The 20,542-nt window shown below is 41.9% G+C and overlaps 1 protein-coding gene across 1 annotated transcript in view; it reads right to left on the reverse strand.

Annotated features, from left to right (window-relative positions):
• SH3D19 (SH3 domain containing 19) overlaps window positions 1-20,542 on the reverse strand; it is a 212,628-nt gene that overhangs the window by 62,741 nt on the left and 129,345 nt on the right. Inside the window, exons 3-7 of the mRNA XM_040967439.1 lie at window positions 17,779-17,819; window positions 11,649-11,691; window positions 8,922-9,060; window positions 8,645-8,810; window positions 6,987-7,985 (exon numbers count right to left, since the gene is read on the reverse strand). Coding sequence (XP_040823373.1) covers window positions 6,987-7,985; window positions 8,645-8,810; window positions 8,922-9,060; window positions 11,649-11,691; window positions 17,779-17,819 — 1,388 coding nt within the window. The remainder of the gene's footprint in view (window positions 1-6,986; window positions 7,986-8,644; window positions 8,811-8,921; window positions 9,061-11,648; window positions 11,692-17,778; window positions 17,820-20,542) is intronic.

Here is a 20,542-nt window from a genome sequence, read left to right on the forward strand (position 1 = left end):
ACTGGCTGTTGCAGTTACTTGGGGAGTAAATCATCGGATGGAAGATCTTCCTCTCTGTCTGTGCTCCTCTCTGTATATCTGCCTTTCCAATAAAAATAAATAAAATCTTTAAAAAACAAACAAGCAAAAAACAAACAAACAAACATGGAACTGGGTGGGGGGTGAAGATAGAGAAAAAAGGGAAAAATAATATGGGGTAAGAGACATGGAGACAGAAGAGAAGGGAGATATATATCGATTAAGCTGATGGGCTTGGGACTAAACTAGGTTGTGCCATTGTTTTCCCTTGCTCTAGCTGGTGGAAAATGAAGCTTCACATTTAAAGAAGCTGGGAACTTATGAGGGGCAGCAGGATATGAAATTTGGAGGATGCAGAGTAAGTTGCTCATAGATGAAAACCTCTGGGTTAATCTGGACTGAACCACCCCCAACTGCTGGGGATGGATACTAGGAGATGGTCGAGCCCTGGGGAAGGACTCCCACCAGAGAAATGAAAGCAATGAGGATTCAGTCACATACCTGCACTGGGTAAGGCTGGGCTAAACCTTAGCACACTGACATGTGCAGGAACCTGAACTCCATCCTGGGCTAGGCCATCACACTTTCCGGTATGCACGGAAGCCAGGGCTAGGGGCAGATTCAACAAGCCTAGGTAGGCTGTAATACCTACCAGTGAGAGTTAGGATTAGGAGTGGGCCGGGCCATGTCAAACTCCAGCATCCAATGGCAAAGGCAAAGATAGGCTACATCAGGCCAGGTTAGAGCAACCACTGCGTGTATTAAGAACTGTGGTGAGAGCAGGCTGACCAGTGAGTTTAGGGGACACCACAGCTGGGTCGTGGTTCCCACTGATGAGAGCAAGAGCAGGAATGGGGGTGGTGAACTGAGCTGGACATAACTGCAGTATACCTTGGCATGGGTGTGAACTGGTCTGAGGTGTGTTAGAGTGGGTAGGCTACAACACTTGCTGGTACTCGTGAGAGCCAGGGAGGTTGTAGAAAGGTCTGGGCTAGGTCTCTGGTATCTGTACCTGCTGAACCACGTGAGAACTGGGTCTAGGGGCGGACCAGGTATCACTGGCTTTGGCACCCACAGTAAGAGCTTGAATAGGTGTGCGCACATTGGGCAAGGCCACTGTTCCTGCCAGAATAGGAAATGGGCCAAGTCAGGCTAGACCAAGAACCCACCAGTGTGCACAAGATCTATGACTGAGAGATAAACTTACATAGGCTTATATAGGAGTTTGGGGTTCTCCTCTGTCAGAGCACAGTTCCTATAGGTTAGCATAAAAAAATAAAGATGGGACCCACCATGGTGGCCTAGTGGCTAAAGTCCTCATCTTACATGTGCTGGATTCCATGAATGTGCCAATTTGTGTCCTGGCTGTCCCACTTCCCATTGAACTCCCTATTCATGGCCTGGCAAAGCAGTTGAGCAAGGCCAAAGCCTTCGGACTCTGCGCCTGTGTGGCAGACCCGGAGGAAGCTGGCTCCTGGCTTTGGATGGTCTAGCTCTGACCATTGCAGCCATTTGGGGAGTCAACCAACAGATAGAAAATTTTCCACTCTGTATCTCTTCTCTGTATATCTGACTTTCCAATAAAAATAACTAAACCTTAAAAAAAGAAAAAGAACCAAGGATGGGGAACAACACAGATCTGGCCAGATTAGAGTGCCTGCTGGCATGTGCATGGCTAAGGTCTCGGAGTGGGCTAGGCTGGGCCATTTCACAGTACCCACTGGAATATGTGAGAAACAGGCATATGTGAGAGAAGCAGGACAGGCCAAGTTGGGCTCAAACACCAGCCAGTTCACATTAGGGCTGGGACTTGGGGTAGTCCAGGCTGGCTAGGCTGTAGCACCCACTAGCAAGTGCTGAGGTAAGGTGGACCATGCCAGATTGCGCCACAGCAACCACCAGCACGCGTAAGGCTGGGAGGGGAAGTAAGCCCAGTAGTGGGTTAGTGGGGACCCCCTGCTGGGCCACTGCTCCTGTTGGTGAGTTTGATAACTGGGACTGGGGGCATACCAGGCTAGGCAGGGCTCTAATACCCACTGGCTTGCATGTGAGCTGGGTTATGGGGAGAGCCAGGCTGGGCTAACCCATTGTATCACTGGTATAGGCATAAGGCAGAGTAAGTGCAAGCTGGTTGGCTTTGCTGAAGCATCAGCTGGCAAGTGCCAGGATGGGGACAAGCCCTGTTAAGCTAGACTGCAGAAACACCTAGAAAATGCAAGATCCAGGGCTGAAAGAAGGCTTAGTAGAGAAACTGTGGGCACTCCTCTGATGGGCTGCAGCTCCCACCAGTGCATGAGAACCTGGGCTGGGGGTGGGCCTGGCTAGACAGGCAGTGACACCTGCCAGCTAAGTGTGGGCTTAGTGAATTGGTTGGGGCCGAACTAGGCTACAGCTCCCATTGTGTGTACAAAAGCTGGACAAAAGCTGAATGGGATGTGTACAAAAGCCAAATGAGATGCTTGAGACAGGATCAGTCTGCTGCACATAACAGTATGTGCAGGCACCAGGGCTGGGGGTGGGCCTAGGAGGGGTTTTTTTTTGGGGTCGCTCTGACTAGGCTGCAGCTCCCACTGGTATACATGGTGGGCAGGATTGGGCTTGGCTGCACTATACATTGGTTTGTGTAAGAGATGGGGCTGGAGGCAGAACTGACTCAACTGCAGTCACCAGTGTCTGTATAGCCTAATGTGGGTGACAGAATGAGCCAGATCATGTACTGATTGGCACACACAGGAGTCAGGTCTGGGGTCACCTCTGGTGAGGTTTCTTTGGGGAGCCACCCTCAACTGGACTGCTGGACTCAGAACTCTAACCACAGGGAAGATCACAGGATCTGTTGTCTGACCATGGTGTAATGTGTCAGAATTGAGCCTGCTCAGTTGCTGAAAATGTGGATGGTATGCCCAGATACACTTGGGGCAGAGAGGATATGGCAGTCCACTGGGGCCTGCACAGGACATTTAGTACCACAGCAGAGGATGGAGGGCAGAACCAATTGGGCAACTACCCCAGCCAGGTATATCTGAGTGAAATAGAGTCTCTAAGGTGGACTGTCAGTCAATGGACCTTGCAATGATTTCTTCACCTCTGAAGCAATGAAATCAACAGCATTTTAGAACTATTGAGATCACTTGAGCAGTACACTCTGAGCATGCTCCACCTCAGGGACCCTGGACTGACGTGGGTTAGTTGCCCCACATCCCTAGGTACTGATGTGGTTGGGATGCTGAGTGTCTTCTTCCCTTCTCTGCCCCCTTCCCTGAGTTACAGGGAGAAGGAAAAGAAAATTGGAAACAATGGTCTCACCTACTTTCCCCTATTCCTCAACTCCTCCCATTCTGGTTGGAGGTTCACATGGGCATACATCCTTCTTGGCTATGTAAACATCAAAAATAAAAAAGAGGGGGGCAGTGCGGTAGCCTAGTGCCTGAAATCCTTGCCTTGCAAATACCAAGATCCCATATGGGTGTTGGTTCATATCCTGGCTGCCCACTTCTCTTTCAACTCCCTGCTTGTGGCTTGGGAAAGCAGTCAATGACAGCCCAAGGCCTTGGGACACTGCACCTGAGTGGGAGACCCAGAAGAAGCTCCTGGTTCCTGGTAGTTGTGCTCACTTAGGGAGTGAACCAGCAGATGGAAGATCTTTCTCTCTGTCTCTCCTTCTCTCTGTAAATATGATTTTTCAATAAAAAGATAAATCTGGAGAGAATAAAGAAGGCGGCATAGGGTGAGGCATGTTTAAACAGACGGAGGAACATTAACTAGTGTGAAGCAGAGAGGACACATTCCAGAAAATAGGAGAGGACAGAACAACAGTAGAGGGGTACCTGGAGACTGACAGACACAGCAGAACAGTGGACACAATGGTGTGGTGCTGCAGTGACTGACACCCCAGCAGCTGGAACTCCATCACCACCCAAGATAGGTCTGGGTAGCCCTCAGAACTGACAGCCAGTAGATTAAGAAATCTAATAGTGGCACATCAGGTGGCATTTTGTATTGTGTGTAAAAGGCTTTAACACTGCAGGGACAGCAGTGACCTGCACATGCGCTAAGCTAGGAGCAAACTCACTGGTCGCACAGGGAAAATAATACCAACTTTGACACCTTACGACTCAAAATAGATCCGTATGGCCCTCAGACCTAACGGCCAACAGGTTCAGGCAAGATCAGCACCACCAACACTCTAGCTGTGTAGGACACCTGGTGTCTCCCTAATTCTGGGAACTGCTTGAATCGGAATTGGGAGGAAGGTAGTACAACAGCACAGCCTCAGCACGGGATCAAAGGAGGGGGAGACTGGTGAGCTAGGAGTTGGGGCTACAGAGACCATGGTGGAAGTTTAACATAGGAACACAGACCTGTAACTCACTGGAGGAAGTGGCACAAGGGACTGAAAACAAAGAGTTATGTACCAACTGCAATAAGTAAAATTGAACTGCAGACATGTGGGTGTATACAATTCACAGCTTAGAAACCTGCCCCAAGGAGAAGATTCTGATAACCAGAAGTACAATGACCAAGAGCAAAAGAAGAGACAAAGGCAAAATGAGTATTACTGAAGAATCCCCTGCAAAGGAGCAAAACCCTTTGCCAACTTCAGAGTTCATTGAGGAAAACAATGAGAAAATGGGGGATAAAGAATTCAAGACACTTGTTATAAAACTTCTTATCAACAATGAGAAGCACATAAAGCAGTGTTCAAGGTGTTCAAGGATTTAAGGAATATATGTCACACTGGAAATGAATCAAAGAAAGCTGATATATCAGAAATTAAGAATATAGTGGAGCAAATTAAAGTACAGTGGAGAGTCTCCAAAATAGAATGAAACAAGCAGAACAAAGAATCTCAAAATTCAAAGATATTTCCTGTCACCAAGGGGAAGGAAATAAAAAACTGGAAGCAGAGCTGGGTCTAAAAAAAGTATTCAAGAATTGAAAGACTCTATTAATATGCAAAATATAAGACTTATGGGAGTCCCAAAAGGTGCAGAAAGAGAAGCTGGGTTTAAAAATGGATTTAATGAAATAAGACAAATTTCCCTAATCTGGAGAAAGAATTGGGAAGCAACAATCAGGAGGGGCACAGAGCTCCCAACAGGGTTGACAAAGAGCCATCTTCACCACGACACATGATAATCTAGCTCTCTTCAATCGAACATAAGGAACAGATCCTTAAATGTGCAAGTGAAAAAACCAACTGACATATAAAAGAATGCCAATTAAACTCACAGGAGACCTCTTACAGGAAACTCTACCGGCCAGGAGAATGGAGGGACATATTTCAGATTCCAAAAGAAAAAACTGTTGGCCCATGATAATGTACCTAGCAAAGTTTTCCTTTGTCATTAAAAATGAAATAAAATTCTTCCATAGTAAAGAAAACTTAGAATATGCCTCCTCCAAACCTGCTCTACAAATGATACTTAAAGATGTTTTCGACAAAGAGGAATAGTGCCCAACAAAACCAAAGGCAAATATGTAGAACATCCCAGTGAAATAACAACAGAAGACTAAATGAATGAACAACCCATGGCTAAAATGACAGGACTAAAATACCACCTATTTGTACTAACCCTGAATGTAAATGGCTTAAACTCATCAATGAAACGGCAGATTAGTAGATTGGATTACAAAAACAAAACCCATCTATTTGTTGCCAATAGGAGATATATCTCACCAACAAAGATCAGTGGAAACTATCTCATGGATTTTGATTTTTTTGTAAAAATTATCTCATGGATTTTGATTTTTTTTTAAATTTCAACTCTTCAAAACACTTTCTCATTAAATTTTTTCACTGATTCATAGATCATACAGCAGCATCATTTTCCTCAAAATTCTTGATTTTCTTTTTCAATTCTTCAATGACACATTAGTCATTCAGTAGCATGTTATTTAACTTCATGTTGTTTTTAATTTCTTCTTTCCTTCAAGATTCTTGATTTTGTTTTGTGGCTTTTCATTTAAGAGGATGTATGGTAACTGTGTAATGGAGACCATCAAATCCAGATGTGTGGATACAATGCAGTGTGCATCTCCACTTCCAGATCAAAGGTGGACTCCCAATGAAACTGTTTACTATATCTTGATAATAGGATGCTGGACTCCCTGCCATTGTCCATGACCACAATGATGGACATACAACTGTTTATGAAGAACTACAATAAAAATATAGGGGAATTCACTGGGGGAGGGAGGGAACTTGGGGAGGGAGTTAGAGAAATCTCAGGGCCTAAGGAACTGTATCATAAGATGACAACAATTAAAAAAGAAGTAAAATTTAAAAATATCTTAAAAAAATTTTTTTAAAGATGCCTTGTAGCTAGTTCCCAGCTAACAGGATCTTTCCACAAACTCTGTGACCAAGGAAACCTTAACTATGTTATGGGCAAGTAAATCCCTACTAAACCTTAAAGCAGTTTACTTTATGACCTAGGTCCTTTGTAGAAGGGTGAGTAATATGTGCCTCTAGGAGCACAGATTGATATCCTATGTGGGTGTGAGTGTAGGAAACTAACTTATCTCCCTCACCAATGATCACGTCTGTTAGGTATTATTGGATACTCAATTTTTGATGAATTATTGTTTGACTTTCAATATGATTGATAACCATACATAACTCTGTAATGTTTAGGCTTAATTTAATGTATACTGAGTCTGTAAGATTATAAAATCTGTAACTAAAATTAGGCTTAGAAAAATAAAATTAGACTTGCGAAGCAGCCAATGCAAGCAATTACCTGGTTTGACCAGCTCAATAAACCTGAACTTTGATTTTTCAACCAAACTCCGATTATTTCTGTCAACACTGTGTTCATCCCTGCTCCCCGTCTGTGTTCACGAACACATCCACGCATAATACATCTCGCACCATACAGAGAGGGAACTAAAACAGCCTCATGCCATTTAAGACACCTATAATGAGTTTAGGTCCCTCCCCATGGTCCCCTTTGATTTTCACTCACCTAGAGCCATCTCTGAACACACAGACTCTTCAGCCAGGTTCCCAGGTGGGGTGGGTAAAACATCATCATCAAAGCTGATGAGGTCGATGTCCCCTGAGGGCTTGCTTTGCAGACCTGGCACTGCAGGGCTGGCTGAGGATCCTTCTCCCAGTGACCTGAATGCTTTGGCTTGTGAGGCCACTGAGAGTCGGGGAGGAACAGTGACCGGTTTCAGGGGAGCTGAAGGGTGGATGGGGTTTTCTGAAGAAACTGGTTTCTTCGGCAGCAGAGGTCGTGGAGCGGGGGTGGGGACTTTCTTCCCACCGACCGGGCCCTCAGCAACGGGCCCTCCTCCTGGAGTCTCATGATGAACACTTCTTCTGTGGCCAGGATTTGGTTTCTTTGGCAATTCAGGTTTGGATCCTGGGATGTTTCCTGCTTCCTGTGGTGGAGGGTGTGGGGTGAGCCCTTCCCCGGATGTCATCCAGAGTCTGTTTTCAGCCCAAGAGTCCCATTCTCCAGAAGCTCTTTTAGCAGCTGGTTTGGGAGCCACAGAGGGTTTCCCTGGACAAACGGCAGGCTTCAGGGGCAGTGTGCGGGGAACAACTTCTGGTTTCTTGGGAAGTCCCAAGGCTTCTAAACTCTTCTGATCCTCAAATGCTTTGATCTTTGAAATGATGCTAGTTTGGGTTTGTTCCGTGTTCATAATGTTCATCACTGCCTGACTGTCTAAGCTGTTGGTACTGTCCAGCAGGGACTGGGGCTGGCCTGGAGATGAGCTTTCGGTGGTTGGACTGATTCTCTGGTGGCTTGGTTCTTTAATGTGAGTATCTCTAGCTACTGGTCTGAGGTTGCTTTTTGATCTTGGTTTTGGCACCGGACATCTTGGAGCACTGGAGTTTTCTGGACAATTCTGTTCTTCAGAAATATCAAAGACTATTAAAGGTGCCACACTTGCAGGAAGGTCGCTGGATGAGACTGCTGGGGAAGGCTGAAGAGGCTTGAGAGGTGCCTGTAGTGCTGACAAGACAAAAATGAACAGAGGGAAGTTGCAATGTTATAATTTTGAAAATATATATATTATTTTAAGAAACATACATGTTAAAATATTGACAGAAAACACCAAAAGGTAAATTTCCCTAATTATTACAAGTGATTCCAAATGCAAAAGGGGAAATATTTACACTCAGCTTCTTACATGAGTGTTCAAGTTATTTATAGTTATTCATTTAACAGTCACTATACAGTATTTGAAGTAACTATTAAATGACTGATTCTCATTATCCTTATCACATTAACTGCTTCTGGTTATTAAAATTCTAATGTTTCAAATGCTTTGCTTTTCCAAAGCAACTTTAACCTCCACTCATCAAGTAGTTTCATAAGCCCAACAGGAGGATCACCCATGGCATCCTGTCAAGCCTAAGTTGCTAAATTTAACATCTCTCTCAGTGGGAATGGAGGGCATCAGCACTAACACCCACCATGAACTGAAAGGATGATGCTTTGGGGCTGCGGCTCATAAGAATGATCTATGGTAATAATCACTGCATACAGAGGTGAGTCTCACTGGGAGGCAGTGTTCAATCAATTACATCCAAACTACAAATTATCGTAAAGGCTGGGAACCTACTGGTTACCTCCCCAGAACCAGGGCAGAGTTAAGGAGGACAAATTACTTGAATTACTTTGAGGCAGATTGTTGTTGTCTATTTCTTCTGAGAAGTCAGTCTGAGTTGCAGAAGTAATAGTGTGCCTTGGAGTGGCAGCAGCATTATTATTATTTGTGGTATTAACTTGAACTTGGTTGATTTCTTTTATGACTTGTTCGTAAGATGGAGGAAGCTGCAAAATAAAAGAATGGAGATTTTAGACATTTACCTCAGTCTCATTGTTCTCATCTTTTAATTTCACTTGAAAAATGCAATGCAAAGTGGGAATGTGACACGTATCTACCTCGGAAGGAACCAGCTCATTTGGCCTCCAAGGGCCTGCTGCAGAAGATGCAGGAAATCCCAATCCTGAGTGTGGCGCTCCAGGGAACCACGAGGTCGGCCTCAGTGGCTCAGCAGCCACAATGGTGATCTCTGGGCGCCTGTTGGACAGAAGCTTCAGTGAGATTGGCAGGATGGCAACAAATCAGCATCTATCCACAAACATTCAAAGGTTCATGAAAATTAGCATCATCCAACAATTCTGGGAGCTATCAGTCACTGGAATGGCATGACTGGTCTGGGTGTCTCTAACAAAAAAATCTACACAGGCTTCAAAGCATGACACAGTACAGTAATCAACTTCCTCAACTTTGACCTCAGAAAGTTGGAAATGCCTTTCAGGCACACTTGACTCTGCCTTGGTTGACCAGACTAAGTAAGGACCATATACCTCTTCATTTTAGAATTGTATTGCTCTTTTGCTTATAGTACATAGCATAATGTAGAAAATGTACCAGATGGAATTGTTTGGTTTTACATCATCATAAATCATGTACTCTGGGCCCGGCGGCGTGGCACTGGTTCTAATCTCAGCAGCTGCACTTCCCATCCAGTTCCCTGCTTGTGGCCTGGGAAAGCAGTCGAGGATTGCCCAAGCCCTTGGGACCCTGCACCCGCGTGGGAGACCTGGAAGAGGTTCCTGGTTCCCAGCTTCGGATTGGCATAGTATCTACCGTTGCGCTCACTTGGGGAATGAATCATCGGACGGAAGATCTTCCTCTCTGTCTCTCTTCCTCTCTGTATATCTGACTTTGTAATAAATAAATCTTAAAAAAAAATTATGTACTCTGAAATGAAAATTACCACATAACAAGAACATGTTATTCCTCTTCACTACATTTCTTTTTGAATTGAAAAACAAGCATTTTGAGTTTATTATATACTCACTTTTTATTTTTGCAAATTTATATTTACTTGAAAGGCAAAGTTACAGAAAAGGATCAACACACAGAAAGAGACAGGGAGAGAGATAAAGAGATCTTTCATCCATTGGTTCACTTCCGAATTTGCCCCAAAAGGAGCCAGAAGCTTCCTCCAGATCCTCCATGTGGTGAAGGGCCCAAGGCCTTAGGCCCTCCTCTGCTGCTTTCTCAGGCAGATTAGCAGGGAGCTGGATTTGATACAGAGCAGCTGGGATTCGAACCTGCACTCATATAAGGTGCCAACACCCAAATGGCTCCTTAATATGCTATGCCACAGTTCTGGTCCCATGTGTTCAGTTTTAGACCTGGTTATGTGACTCTGTGTCCCTGTTTGGTCATGCATCTGATTTGATGTCTAATCTTCAGCACGAAGAGGTTGTATTCATTTAGGAACGACTCTTTCAACCTTTTCTCAACCTGACTCTGTAGTCTCATGTTTATATTTTTGCATTTAAACAAAAATATAAACATAAGAATTTAACCATTTTGATAGAGGGGACAAAAGGAGGAAGGGAGGGAAAAAGAGGGAGAGAAGGAGGGATGGGGAGAAAGAGAGAGTGAGTGAGAGCGAGAGCACACTCATCAGCTGGTTTACTTTCCAAGCACGTGGGAACTCAGTTCTAGAACTTCCACACGGATGGCAGGAACCTAACTCTCTGGGTGCAAATGAGCAAAAGCTGGAATCAGAAGCAGAGCTGAGACTCACACCCAGGGACTCTGCCACGACATGTGGGCTTTTCAGGGGGCACCTTTAATCACTGCGCCAAATGCTACCACTCATCCTTGTCAACTTCACTCTGATTTTCAAAAACTGAATGTGTGACCCTGGAGAAATCAACTTCTCAGACTCAGTTTTCTCACCTAACAAACACCATTCTACGGAAAACAAATTTTTAAAGGTTTTATTATCAAAACTGTTCATATACACAATTCTCATGCAGCTTGTTAAAAAGAACCTGATCGTTGATTGAATTTTAATTGCAACCCCTCCAAAACTGTTTGCATACAGCTTTTGTCTGACTAAATATACGAGTTATTTACTGGTTACTAAATGTTAAACATGATATATGCACTTACGCTTATGACACCTTGTGATCTAGTATGATTGACACCATTTAATAGTTCGCTCAAGGTTATTGGAGAAAGTAATGAAGTGAGGAAGTGAATTCACATATGACTCTAAAGTTCTTATTCTTCATTGCCCTATATTACATAGCTAGACATCTGAGAGCAGTTGCCATGTCTTAGAAAATTCCATTCAATTATTTATCCACCTATCTACTCTTTCATGCTTCTACTTATATATCCGTTCTGTTCCCTCTTCCATCTGTCCACAGGTATTTCTTCCTCTCTCATCAAACGACTTGCTCCTTTGTTTATGTAGATATTTACTTAGTTTCCTGGCTCTGCCCCTGTCTGACATCAGTTGTTGCCAGGTATTTGGAAGTAAACCAGAGGATGGAAGATTCCTCTCTTTCGCTGTCTCTTTCTCTCTTTCGGTCACTCTGTTTTTTAAATAAGTCTTTAAAAAATATATTAAGTGGCTTCAATAAATAATTAAAATCAGAATAATATTTCCAGGACTGTGTTACTTCTCTTATTCAAAATCAGTCACTCAAATTTAGAGATTAATCCAAGAGATGAATAGGTGCAGCAAACACAGTAATACATCATTAACTAATAAAAATATTTAACTTGTCAATTAGGGCAGATTTTAATTATAGTGCTAGCAGAATATATGCATACTGTTAAATATATAACAATACCTTCTGTCTCGATGAAGTTCACCATGAATAGAAGTCCGAGAAGCTACAAAAGAAAGAATAAACTAATATAGGATGAAACTGGCAATAAAGGTTTACATTTTATAGAGCATACAATGGGAAAAGCTTATACATGACATCATATAAGACACATGAATTTAACATCCCTAAGTAAAGAAACCATCATGATCTTTTTATATTTCATTAGCTTAATTATAATCATCTTAGAATCAGATAAAAATACAGATTTCAAAAACTCCCCAAACAGCATTATGTTATTCTGAAAATAATCTGAAGAACAAATAGAGAGAAGATATTTATTAAAATATAAACTGCATGATAGGGGCATAACATGATGCCATGGTATAAAAAAACTTATAAATATCTAGTTTCCTCTATATGAATATAGGTTTGCGAAGTTTGTAAAAAAAAAAAAAAACTAGATGTTTTCAACCATTTTCTAACTTTTCTGCAACTTTACATTTGTTTTATTAAAGATAGAAATATTAAATGTAAAAGGTGTTCAAACCATTTTATAAGCATTTTTATAAGTAGATGGTATTGCATAAAAAGGCACTGATGTTTCTCTCAAATCTCAAATTGAAAACTTTTTAGGTTTCAATTTTTATACGATATAGAACATTGTCTTTATATTCTAAAAAGCCTGGAGTGGGGATGGTGTGGAAGTGGTGGGGAATCTTTAGATACTGTAAAAATTTTGTGCACAAGAGGAACTTGTTTCACAAAAAACTATTTCAATCAGTTTCTTTCATTTTTTCTCCAATACTCTATTTTTCCAAAGCTTCTGATTTAAAAAGATGGGAAGCATGGGCCTTTTCTCCATTAACTTGTGCTCTCTTAACAAGGAAACTGTCAAAGCTGGGAGAGGGAGCGGGGGAGGTGGGAATTTAGGATGGGATCAGAGCTGTGATCATTGCTCAACCTAGGCTGGGTTGGCGAAGCAAACATCTATCAGCCAAACCCAAACCCATAGGTCCTGACTTGGAAGATGTCATTATGTTCCCATCGTGAACTGGTTTGACTACCTGTTACATTTTTATGAAGAGCTCAACCAAGCTGATATATTTTGTGTACTGGAAGAAAGGAGGTCAGAGCGGTTAGAGCTACCCCATGGTGTGTCTGATTGGTAAGAATGGTTTCATCAAGTCGGAAGCTTGCCCAAGTGTGCTATAATCACATCACCACTGAAGCTGGAAATCAGCAGATATAGCATTTTAAAGAGATTTCATGGTATTATTGTCACAAACATACCTCTTCCACGGGGCATTTTTGCTGTGCACTATTCATGAGTGCTAAGGGAAAAAAAGAAGGGGTTACAGAAGAGGAAAGGGAGAAAAAGGATTGAGCCCAGTTGCATATGCACTAAGAAGAATTCAGAAGCAAGCTTGTCTTGCCATGTCATTGTTCTCCCTTACTGTGCACACTTACACAGAAAAGAGACATTGATGAACCACAGTCTCAGAGAGTAGAGAAATAGGTTGCTGCCCAAACTGTCTGTGAATGCCAGGACATCCACACACAGTCACATCAAAAACATTGCCCCCAAAACTCCCCAAAACAAAAACTAAAACCATTTTGGAAAATCAATTTGCTACTTCAATAGGAATCAATTTTGAAGCAAAAGTAATATTTGAAATGTAACTCAGTACTTGATTTTCATTCTTTTAACTCGTTGCCTTTTTAAAAATGAAGATTTATTTATTTTTATTGGAAAGGCAGATCAAATTTACAAAAAGATGGACAGAGTAAGATCTTCCCTCTGCTGATTTACTCATCAAATGGCTGCAAAGGCCAGAGCTGAGCTGATCTAAAGCCAAGAGCCAGGAACTTCTTCCAGGTCTCCCATGTGGGTGCAGGGTCCCAAGGCATTGGGCCATCCTCTGCTGCTTTTTTAGGCCACAAGCAGGGAGCTGAGTGGAAAGTGGAGTAGCCAGGACATGAACTGGCACCCATATGGGATCCCAGCACTTGCAGGGTGATGATTTAGCCATTGAGCCATTGCTCTGGCCCCATTTCAGTGGTTTTTAACTTGATTCTGCCCCTTCACCCCTTAAGTCACTGCTAATAGGTGCTCTGGGAAGCAGAACCACTTGGTGTGGTAGATCTCTTTCTCCACATCCTTTGATAATCACTACTTTCTCCTCTCCTGCTTTTTTTTTTTTTCTCTTTTTCCACCTTCATTCATCATCATGAAACCTCTCTTTTCTATCTTGATCCTTACATAGTGACAGATAATTCTTGTGAACTGATGGTTACCACGGTAACTGGAGGAGGGTGGAGTTTGCTTCCAACCCAACCCAGAAGGAGGGTGGAATCCCGGTGGGCCCCTCAGGCTGTGAAACCACAGTGTACTAAAGAGGGGAACAAACGTTTATCCACCCTCCCCCCCCACACCAAATAAGGGCCAGGGCAACCCCCGTTTCGGTTTCTGCATAAAGGGGAGCTTAAAAGGCTCCTGCACATCTCCTCCTGACTCTTCTTCCTCTGTAGCCCTCTCCTTTACGTCTGTCTGTTGCATAGAGAAGGGAAGCCCATGACTGTGGTTCCCTGAAATAAAGGCCATCTAAATTCTTTTTATATATTCGGCTGTATTATTTTTTCCCTGGTGGGCAGCACAACTAACATGAACACTGAGTAATTTTAATGGCCTCAAGTACGTTGGACGTTTACATTGGGTTTTTCATTTTTCCTGCTAACTTTTCAACTGTCTACTTACACATCGCAGTCTTACTTTCTCAGAGTAGATGGAAGTGATGAAGATATGACCAGGAGAATCATTAAATGATAATAAAAACATAATAGAATAATGATACTGTAAACAGCTTTGCTACAGAAGCACATAATAATAATCACAATGTCTATACTTGTTTAGGACAGGGAATAAGCTAAACATATTTGATAAGGTAACAAGACCTTTTTTAGAATGGAAAGCTCAGTGACCCTGGAGTCAGGAAACCCAGGCTCACATATCAGCTCAAACTTGGATGAAGCCATTTAACCTCTCAGGGTTCGTATGAGAAGTGATTCCAACATCCCATCTTGGACCTGGCGCAGCTTCCTGCTTCCCCTTCCCACTGCTTGGGAAATTCCCGCTGTTCTGGTTATCCACCAATCAGATGTAACCTCCTGGCACCTTACCTGAGAATCCACCCCTCATTCTCTGGTGGCCCCTCCCCCCAGTTCTCACCCACCTCCCTGTGGCTCAGATAGCTTCAGCCCCTCCTTTCTCTTTCCCTCTTTCTCTTCCCTTCCCTTCTTACCTGGCTCTCCCTGGTCCTCCTTCATCTTGCTGCCTTCCCCTGCCCTGGCCAACCCCATCCTGCCACCATGGCAGGAGATGTTTCCTTTCCTGTTCCCCCTGCACCTAACCCCCATTCCTGTTCCTACATTGTTGGAATATAAGGACCTCCTAATATCTCATCGCCTCTGTTTGGCTTAAAGTAAAAGAGGACTTGGCTGTGGAAATTGGCTGCGCATAAGAACTCTAAGAACTTTGTGTTTAAAACATAACAGATCTAGTTTCCCTGCTCTCTGCAAAAGGGTTAAACCCACCATACATATCACTACTTTAGAGTTAAGTCAAGAGCTGTTTCACCTACATTCTAATCAATGTTAATTAAATCTAAGTTTCTAAGAATATTTTTCTCTTAAAAAGATAATAAAAGAAGACCATAAAATTTTAGGTATAGCCAATTTGGACAGATCAAAAATTTCATCAAGAATACTCAGAACTCATAAGAATGAAGGTACAAAGAAGGATACAATGGGTCATCTGGTACTAGTTTTTAGGGCAGAATCTGATTTGTAATCAATTAAAAATGTAATTTTACAAATGTGATTAAACTCTTTTTCCTTGATAAGTCAGATGATCAAGTCTGTGATAGTGAGTATACATTTGAATGGGATCACTAAGATGAAAATTATGTGCAACTTTTTCTTAAAGAGTAGAGAAAAAGAAAAGGTAACATAATATTATTATTCTGCATTTAATCAGTATTACAAGAGGATCTGTTGGGCCTCCTGGACTAGCCTAAGAAATAAATACAAAGAAATATTTCTTCAGTGTTTACAAAGTGATGGACATGAAAGAATTAAAAGATAACTGGGAAGGTAAAAAAAACAAAAACAACTGTCACTGTAAAGCAAATATTTTTCTTTCATATCTTCTTCCCCATATTTATGCTAGGTCTCTGTTATACAAATTTCTTCTTCTCTCTCTAGTCTTTGTTAGTCCCTTTTTTTGTTTATCACCCAACTTCATAAAAGAATGTTCTACCCCAACAGTTCCTACCTCAAAGTATTCCATTTACTGTGTAGGTTGAAGTGTGGCTTACAACTTCAATGTTCTGAAACTGTTCTGCCACAGGTCTCTACTGAGTCACACATCGGTTGTCAGCCACTGTTTTTGTGGTTCACCCATTCCTTTCAAAGCCTTCTTCCCCTGTGGCCTTTGCTGTGCAACTGTCTCCTGGTTTTCCTATTACTTGGCCCAGTTCCTCCCAGCAGTTTTTTGCCTGCTCCTCCTTAGCTGCCTTCTCCTGAAGCCTGGTGTCACAGAGCTGCCTCAGGGCGAGAAAATCCACCCTCAGGACCTGTGGGAAGTAAGGTAGACAAAAATCTAGAATCCCAGGGAAGCTAAGGCAAGAAGCCAGTGATCAAAGGTAGGCTCCAGCAGACAAGGATTCTGTGAAAGGAAGGCCGGCCACTCCACAGGATGGGGCCCGGGAACACACAGCTTGGCCTGAGATACTATTTCTCAAGATTCTGCCCTGGCTTCGTCCACTTTCCTCCCTAAACTTTTATCTTTTTTTCCCCAGGCTTTTTGCCTCCAATCTTGATCATGCAGTTCTATCTCTAGCCCAAAAATTCCTGACTGAATTCTAGATTCTAATTTCCTGTTTAAATTATTTCTCTGCTTCTTCATTCTCCTACTCTACACCAAGAGTTCTAAGGCATATGAAACTATCATGAATTTTTCATTTTTACATCTGAATTCCCACATCTTTATAATTCATTAACAAATTATATAATGTTTTCTGAGTTTATATAATTCACTAAGAAAAGAAATGAAGTGGTGAAGCATGGCATTTTCTTCTATTGCCACCTTAGAGAATTTTCTTTAGAATCATTCTAGCATACGTTCCTCATGATATATGGGTATCACAAATTCATATTAAATATCATAACTATGTTTCTAAAATGAGGCTGCTTAGAGTGGTGATTTCAGCTCAAATAATGCAAAGCCCCTCTAAAATCCTACCTTTATCTTTATAATAGAAAAACCTATGCTCTATCCACACAAGGGAACTTCCACAGTCTTCTACTGAAATAGTGTTTAAAATCTAACACCAGGAAAAAATTTTAAAACTTTAACCAAGAGCTAAAACACAAAGAATAAATATGCCATTTTTCAGGAAATTCTATTAATATCAATCAGTTCTGCACTGCATTTAGAAATATCAGCCCAACTTCACTGGCATTTACACAGTTAAACCAAAAGAACCTGTGAAAGCAAATGAACCACAAAGGACACAGTCTAATAGTTTCTAAACTATTATGATGTGTATAAATGTAGAAATAGCTACATAAAGTTATTTGCAATCATAGAAACTAGAGTACTACATTATTTTTTAAATGATTTTTTCATGTAAGAGATGAGCATTAGGGCCAGCAGGTTGAGCTGCTGCTTGCCACACCAACATCCTACAGTGCAGTGCCAGTTAGTGTTCTAGATACTGTTTCCACTTTAACTCCCTGCTAATGCAACTGGACTAGGCCTGAGTCTCGTGTTTGCTTGAGAAATGAATCATAGGATGCAAGATTGATTGATTGATTCCTCTCCCTCTCCTATACTTTGTCACACTCTCTCTTCCACTATAATTCTGCCTTTAAAATAAAAATAAATTTAAACATTTTTAAAGAGAAAAGCATTATTCTGAGAAACTAGTTAATCAATAATTGAAAGTTGCTTGTCTGAAATCATTTATTCTTAGGAGAAGGAACTCTTGTTAGGGTCTTTTCAGACTCATCAAACACAATCACTTGCTGAAAACCTAAACTATTATTTGAAATTAGTACAGAGGAGAGAAAAGAAAAGAGAAAACAAACTTACATCTCTTGATGACTGCTCTAATGGATGATAAGGGTCCTTGGCTGCAAAAAAAGAGAATAAACACCTAATTATACATTCTTCAATCTTTTAAGCAAGAGTTATTCACAAAGCTTCATCATTTCTGTGACTCAATACAGCAGCAAGTGCAAGTCTGGTACATTAGTTACTGTTTTATCCACTTTACAATACAAAAACTAAAGAAAAGTTTGAAATGCCTGTGATATTTAAGATGCTTTATGGGAAGCAAGGAGGGTGATGAAGTATACTAACAGTGTAGTAAAGCATTTCCTTGTTTTTTTTTTCCATAAAACTGTTTTTGTAACTACCTATATACCACATATTCCGGTGATAATGTCAGGCAGGATGCTAAGGCGTTTGTTCAAAGATTTACCCTTATAGCGTGATCATCTTTGACATTAAAATTCCTGTCTTCCCAGGTCACAATTCACCACCCATGCAAAAGCAATAGTCAATGTAACCCAAGGAATGGCAAAATTTGTAACTAAAATTAGATTACAAGGAATCACAATATAAAAATAAGGCAATCTCCTCCATTTGCTTTGACTTTGTTCAAACCAGCTAGACTGCTTTTGAAAATATTTAGAAAAAAATGCAATCCTGAAACTTTAATGACATGAATTAAGACACATAAAACCAAGAAACCCCTTTGATTATTAAGCTACATGCTTTATTTTCAGGATATTATTTTTTTAAGAATTTATTTTCATTGGAAAGTCACATATACAGTGAGGAGGAGAGCTAGAGAGGAAGATCTTCATTTGACAGTTCACTCCCCAAGCAGCAGCAATGGTCGGAGCTCAGCCAATCTCATGCCAGGAGCCAGGAAATTCTTTCGGGTCTCCCACATGGGTGCCGGGTCCCAAGGCTTTGGGCTGTCCTTGACTGCTTTCCCAGGCCACAAGCAGGAAGCTGGATGGGAAGTAGGGCTGCTGGGATCAGAACCAGTGCCCATATGGGATCCTGGCACCTCAAGGTGAGGACTTTAGCCACCAGGTTATCATGCCTATACTTACCTTTAAGTTTATGCTTTTTAAAAATATATCCCTTGGTCACTGTTTCTGATATGTCTAAACATCAGGATGATACAATTACCTATCAGGTCATTTTAGAGAAATAGAATAAGAAGATATTTGTCCCCGCAAAACCATTGTCTGGAAACTTAATCTCCAAACACAGCGCTGAGAGATGGATCTTAAAGAGAGATGATTAGGTCAATAAGGCTCTGTTCTCTAGAGTGGATTAGTACTGTTATTGTCAGACTTCTTTGAAAATGAGATCAATACTCTCCTGACTGAATCTTTTGGTTCTCCTATGTAGAGAATCATGTAACCTGCAAACAGGGATAATCTTTAAAAATTAATTAATTTTTAAAAAAATAATCTTACTTAGTTGATTAGAGTACAAAGGGTCAAGGGCTATAGGGTACAAAGGGTCAAGGGCTACAGGAAAGTGGGTAAGACCATTGTTTCCACACTAATACCATTTTTTCCCCCTGTATCTGGGGTCAGAGGAGAAACAAATGGAAAAGCCCCACCCAGCCTCCCACCCATCCCAGGTCCCCGATGTGAGGCATGCTACAAGGGTCCTGCTCAAGCAGTTTTGATAGTTTAACAGGTCTGAATTACTGCCAATCTTGCTGTTCCAATCACAATGAGACCTACTCAGAATCCACTGGCTGACATAGTCTCTTCATGGCTGGGATTCTGAGATCAGCAGTTCAGAAGGAGGGATCTCCAAAGAAACTTCATCTGAGATGATCCTAAACCTAAACCTGTGTGAGTTTGCCAGTATAAGGTCCGGAATCACCTGTCGCCCCAATCAGTTTATGTTCATGCTGGTTGTTGCACTTGCTGGGTCAGTTCTGTTTCCAGCCCTGTCTTCCACTTGAACCAATAGGTGTTATAGTCCAGCCTGATCCTGCCCACTTCATACTCGGTCCTCACACAAACCATTGGGAGCTGCAGCCTTGTTGGAATGACTCCCCATAACCCTACCAGGCCTGTTCCCTACGCTGGTTCCCATGCATGCCAGTATGTACTGCAGACTTGTTTAGTCTGTCCCAAATCTCATTTAGCTCTCATGCATGTCAATGGGCATTGAAGCCTAGTTCAACCCAACCAACCCTACTATCTAGCCCTCCCACACACTGGCAGATGCCTTTCTGTCTAGGCATCCCTGCCCCTGTCCTGGCTTTTGTGCCCTCCAGTGGGAGTGGTAATCCACAAGGGAGGTGCCCACTATCTCCCTCCTATGCCACTCCCACTTTCGAATTATGCACTCTCCAGGTGGTTCTGGCATTTAACTTAACAGAATTAAACAGGGATAATTTTGATTCCTTAGTTCCAATTCCTTTAATTGTTCATTTTTTTGCCTAATAGCTCTAGCTTCCAATACTACATTGAATAGCGGTGGTGAAAGTGGACATCCATGTCTAGTTTCAGCTCTTAGTAGAAAAGCCTCCAATCTCTCCCCATTCAGTATGATGCTGGCATTGCATGTGTGTGTGTGTGTGTGTGTGTGTATGTGTGTGAGAGAGAGAGTGTGTGAGTGTGCGCGCGTGTGTGTTGGTTACCTTATAGAAATGTTCCTTCTGTGCCTATCTTGCTTGAGATTTTTTAGCATGAAGTGGTTTTGGATTTTATTAAATGCTTTCTCTGCATTGATTGAGATGATCATACGGATTTTTATTTTTGAATTTGTTGACATGGTGAAGCAAATTTGGTCTGGATGAATAATTTGCCTG

Source organism: Ochotona curzoniae, unplaced genomic scaffold (genome assembly GCF_017591425.1).
Source record: "Ochotona curzoniae isolate NIBS_2020 unplaced genomic scaffold, NIBS_Ocur_1.0 scaffold_4506, whole genome shotgun sequence".
NCBI lineage: Eukaryota > Metazoa > Chordata > Mammalia > Lagomorpha > Ochotonidae > Ochotona > Ochotona curzoniae.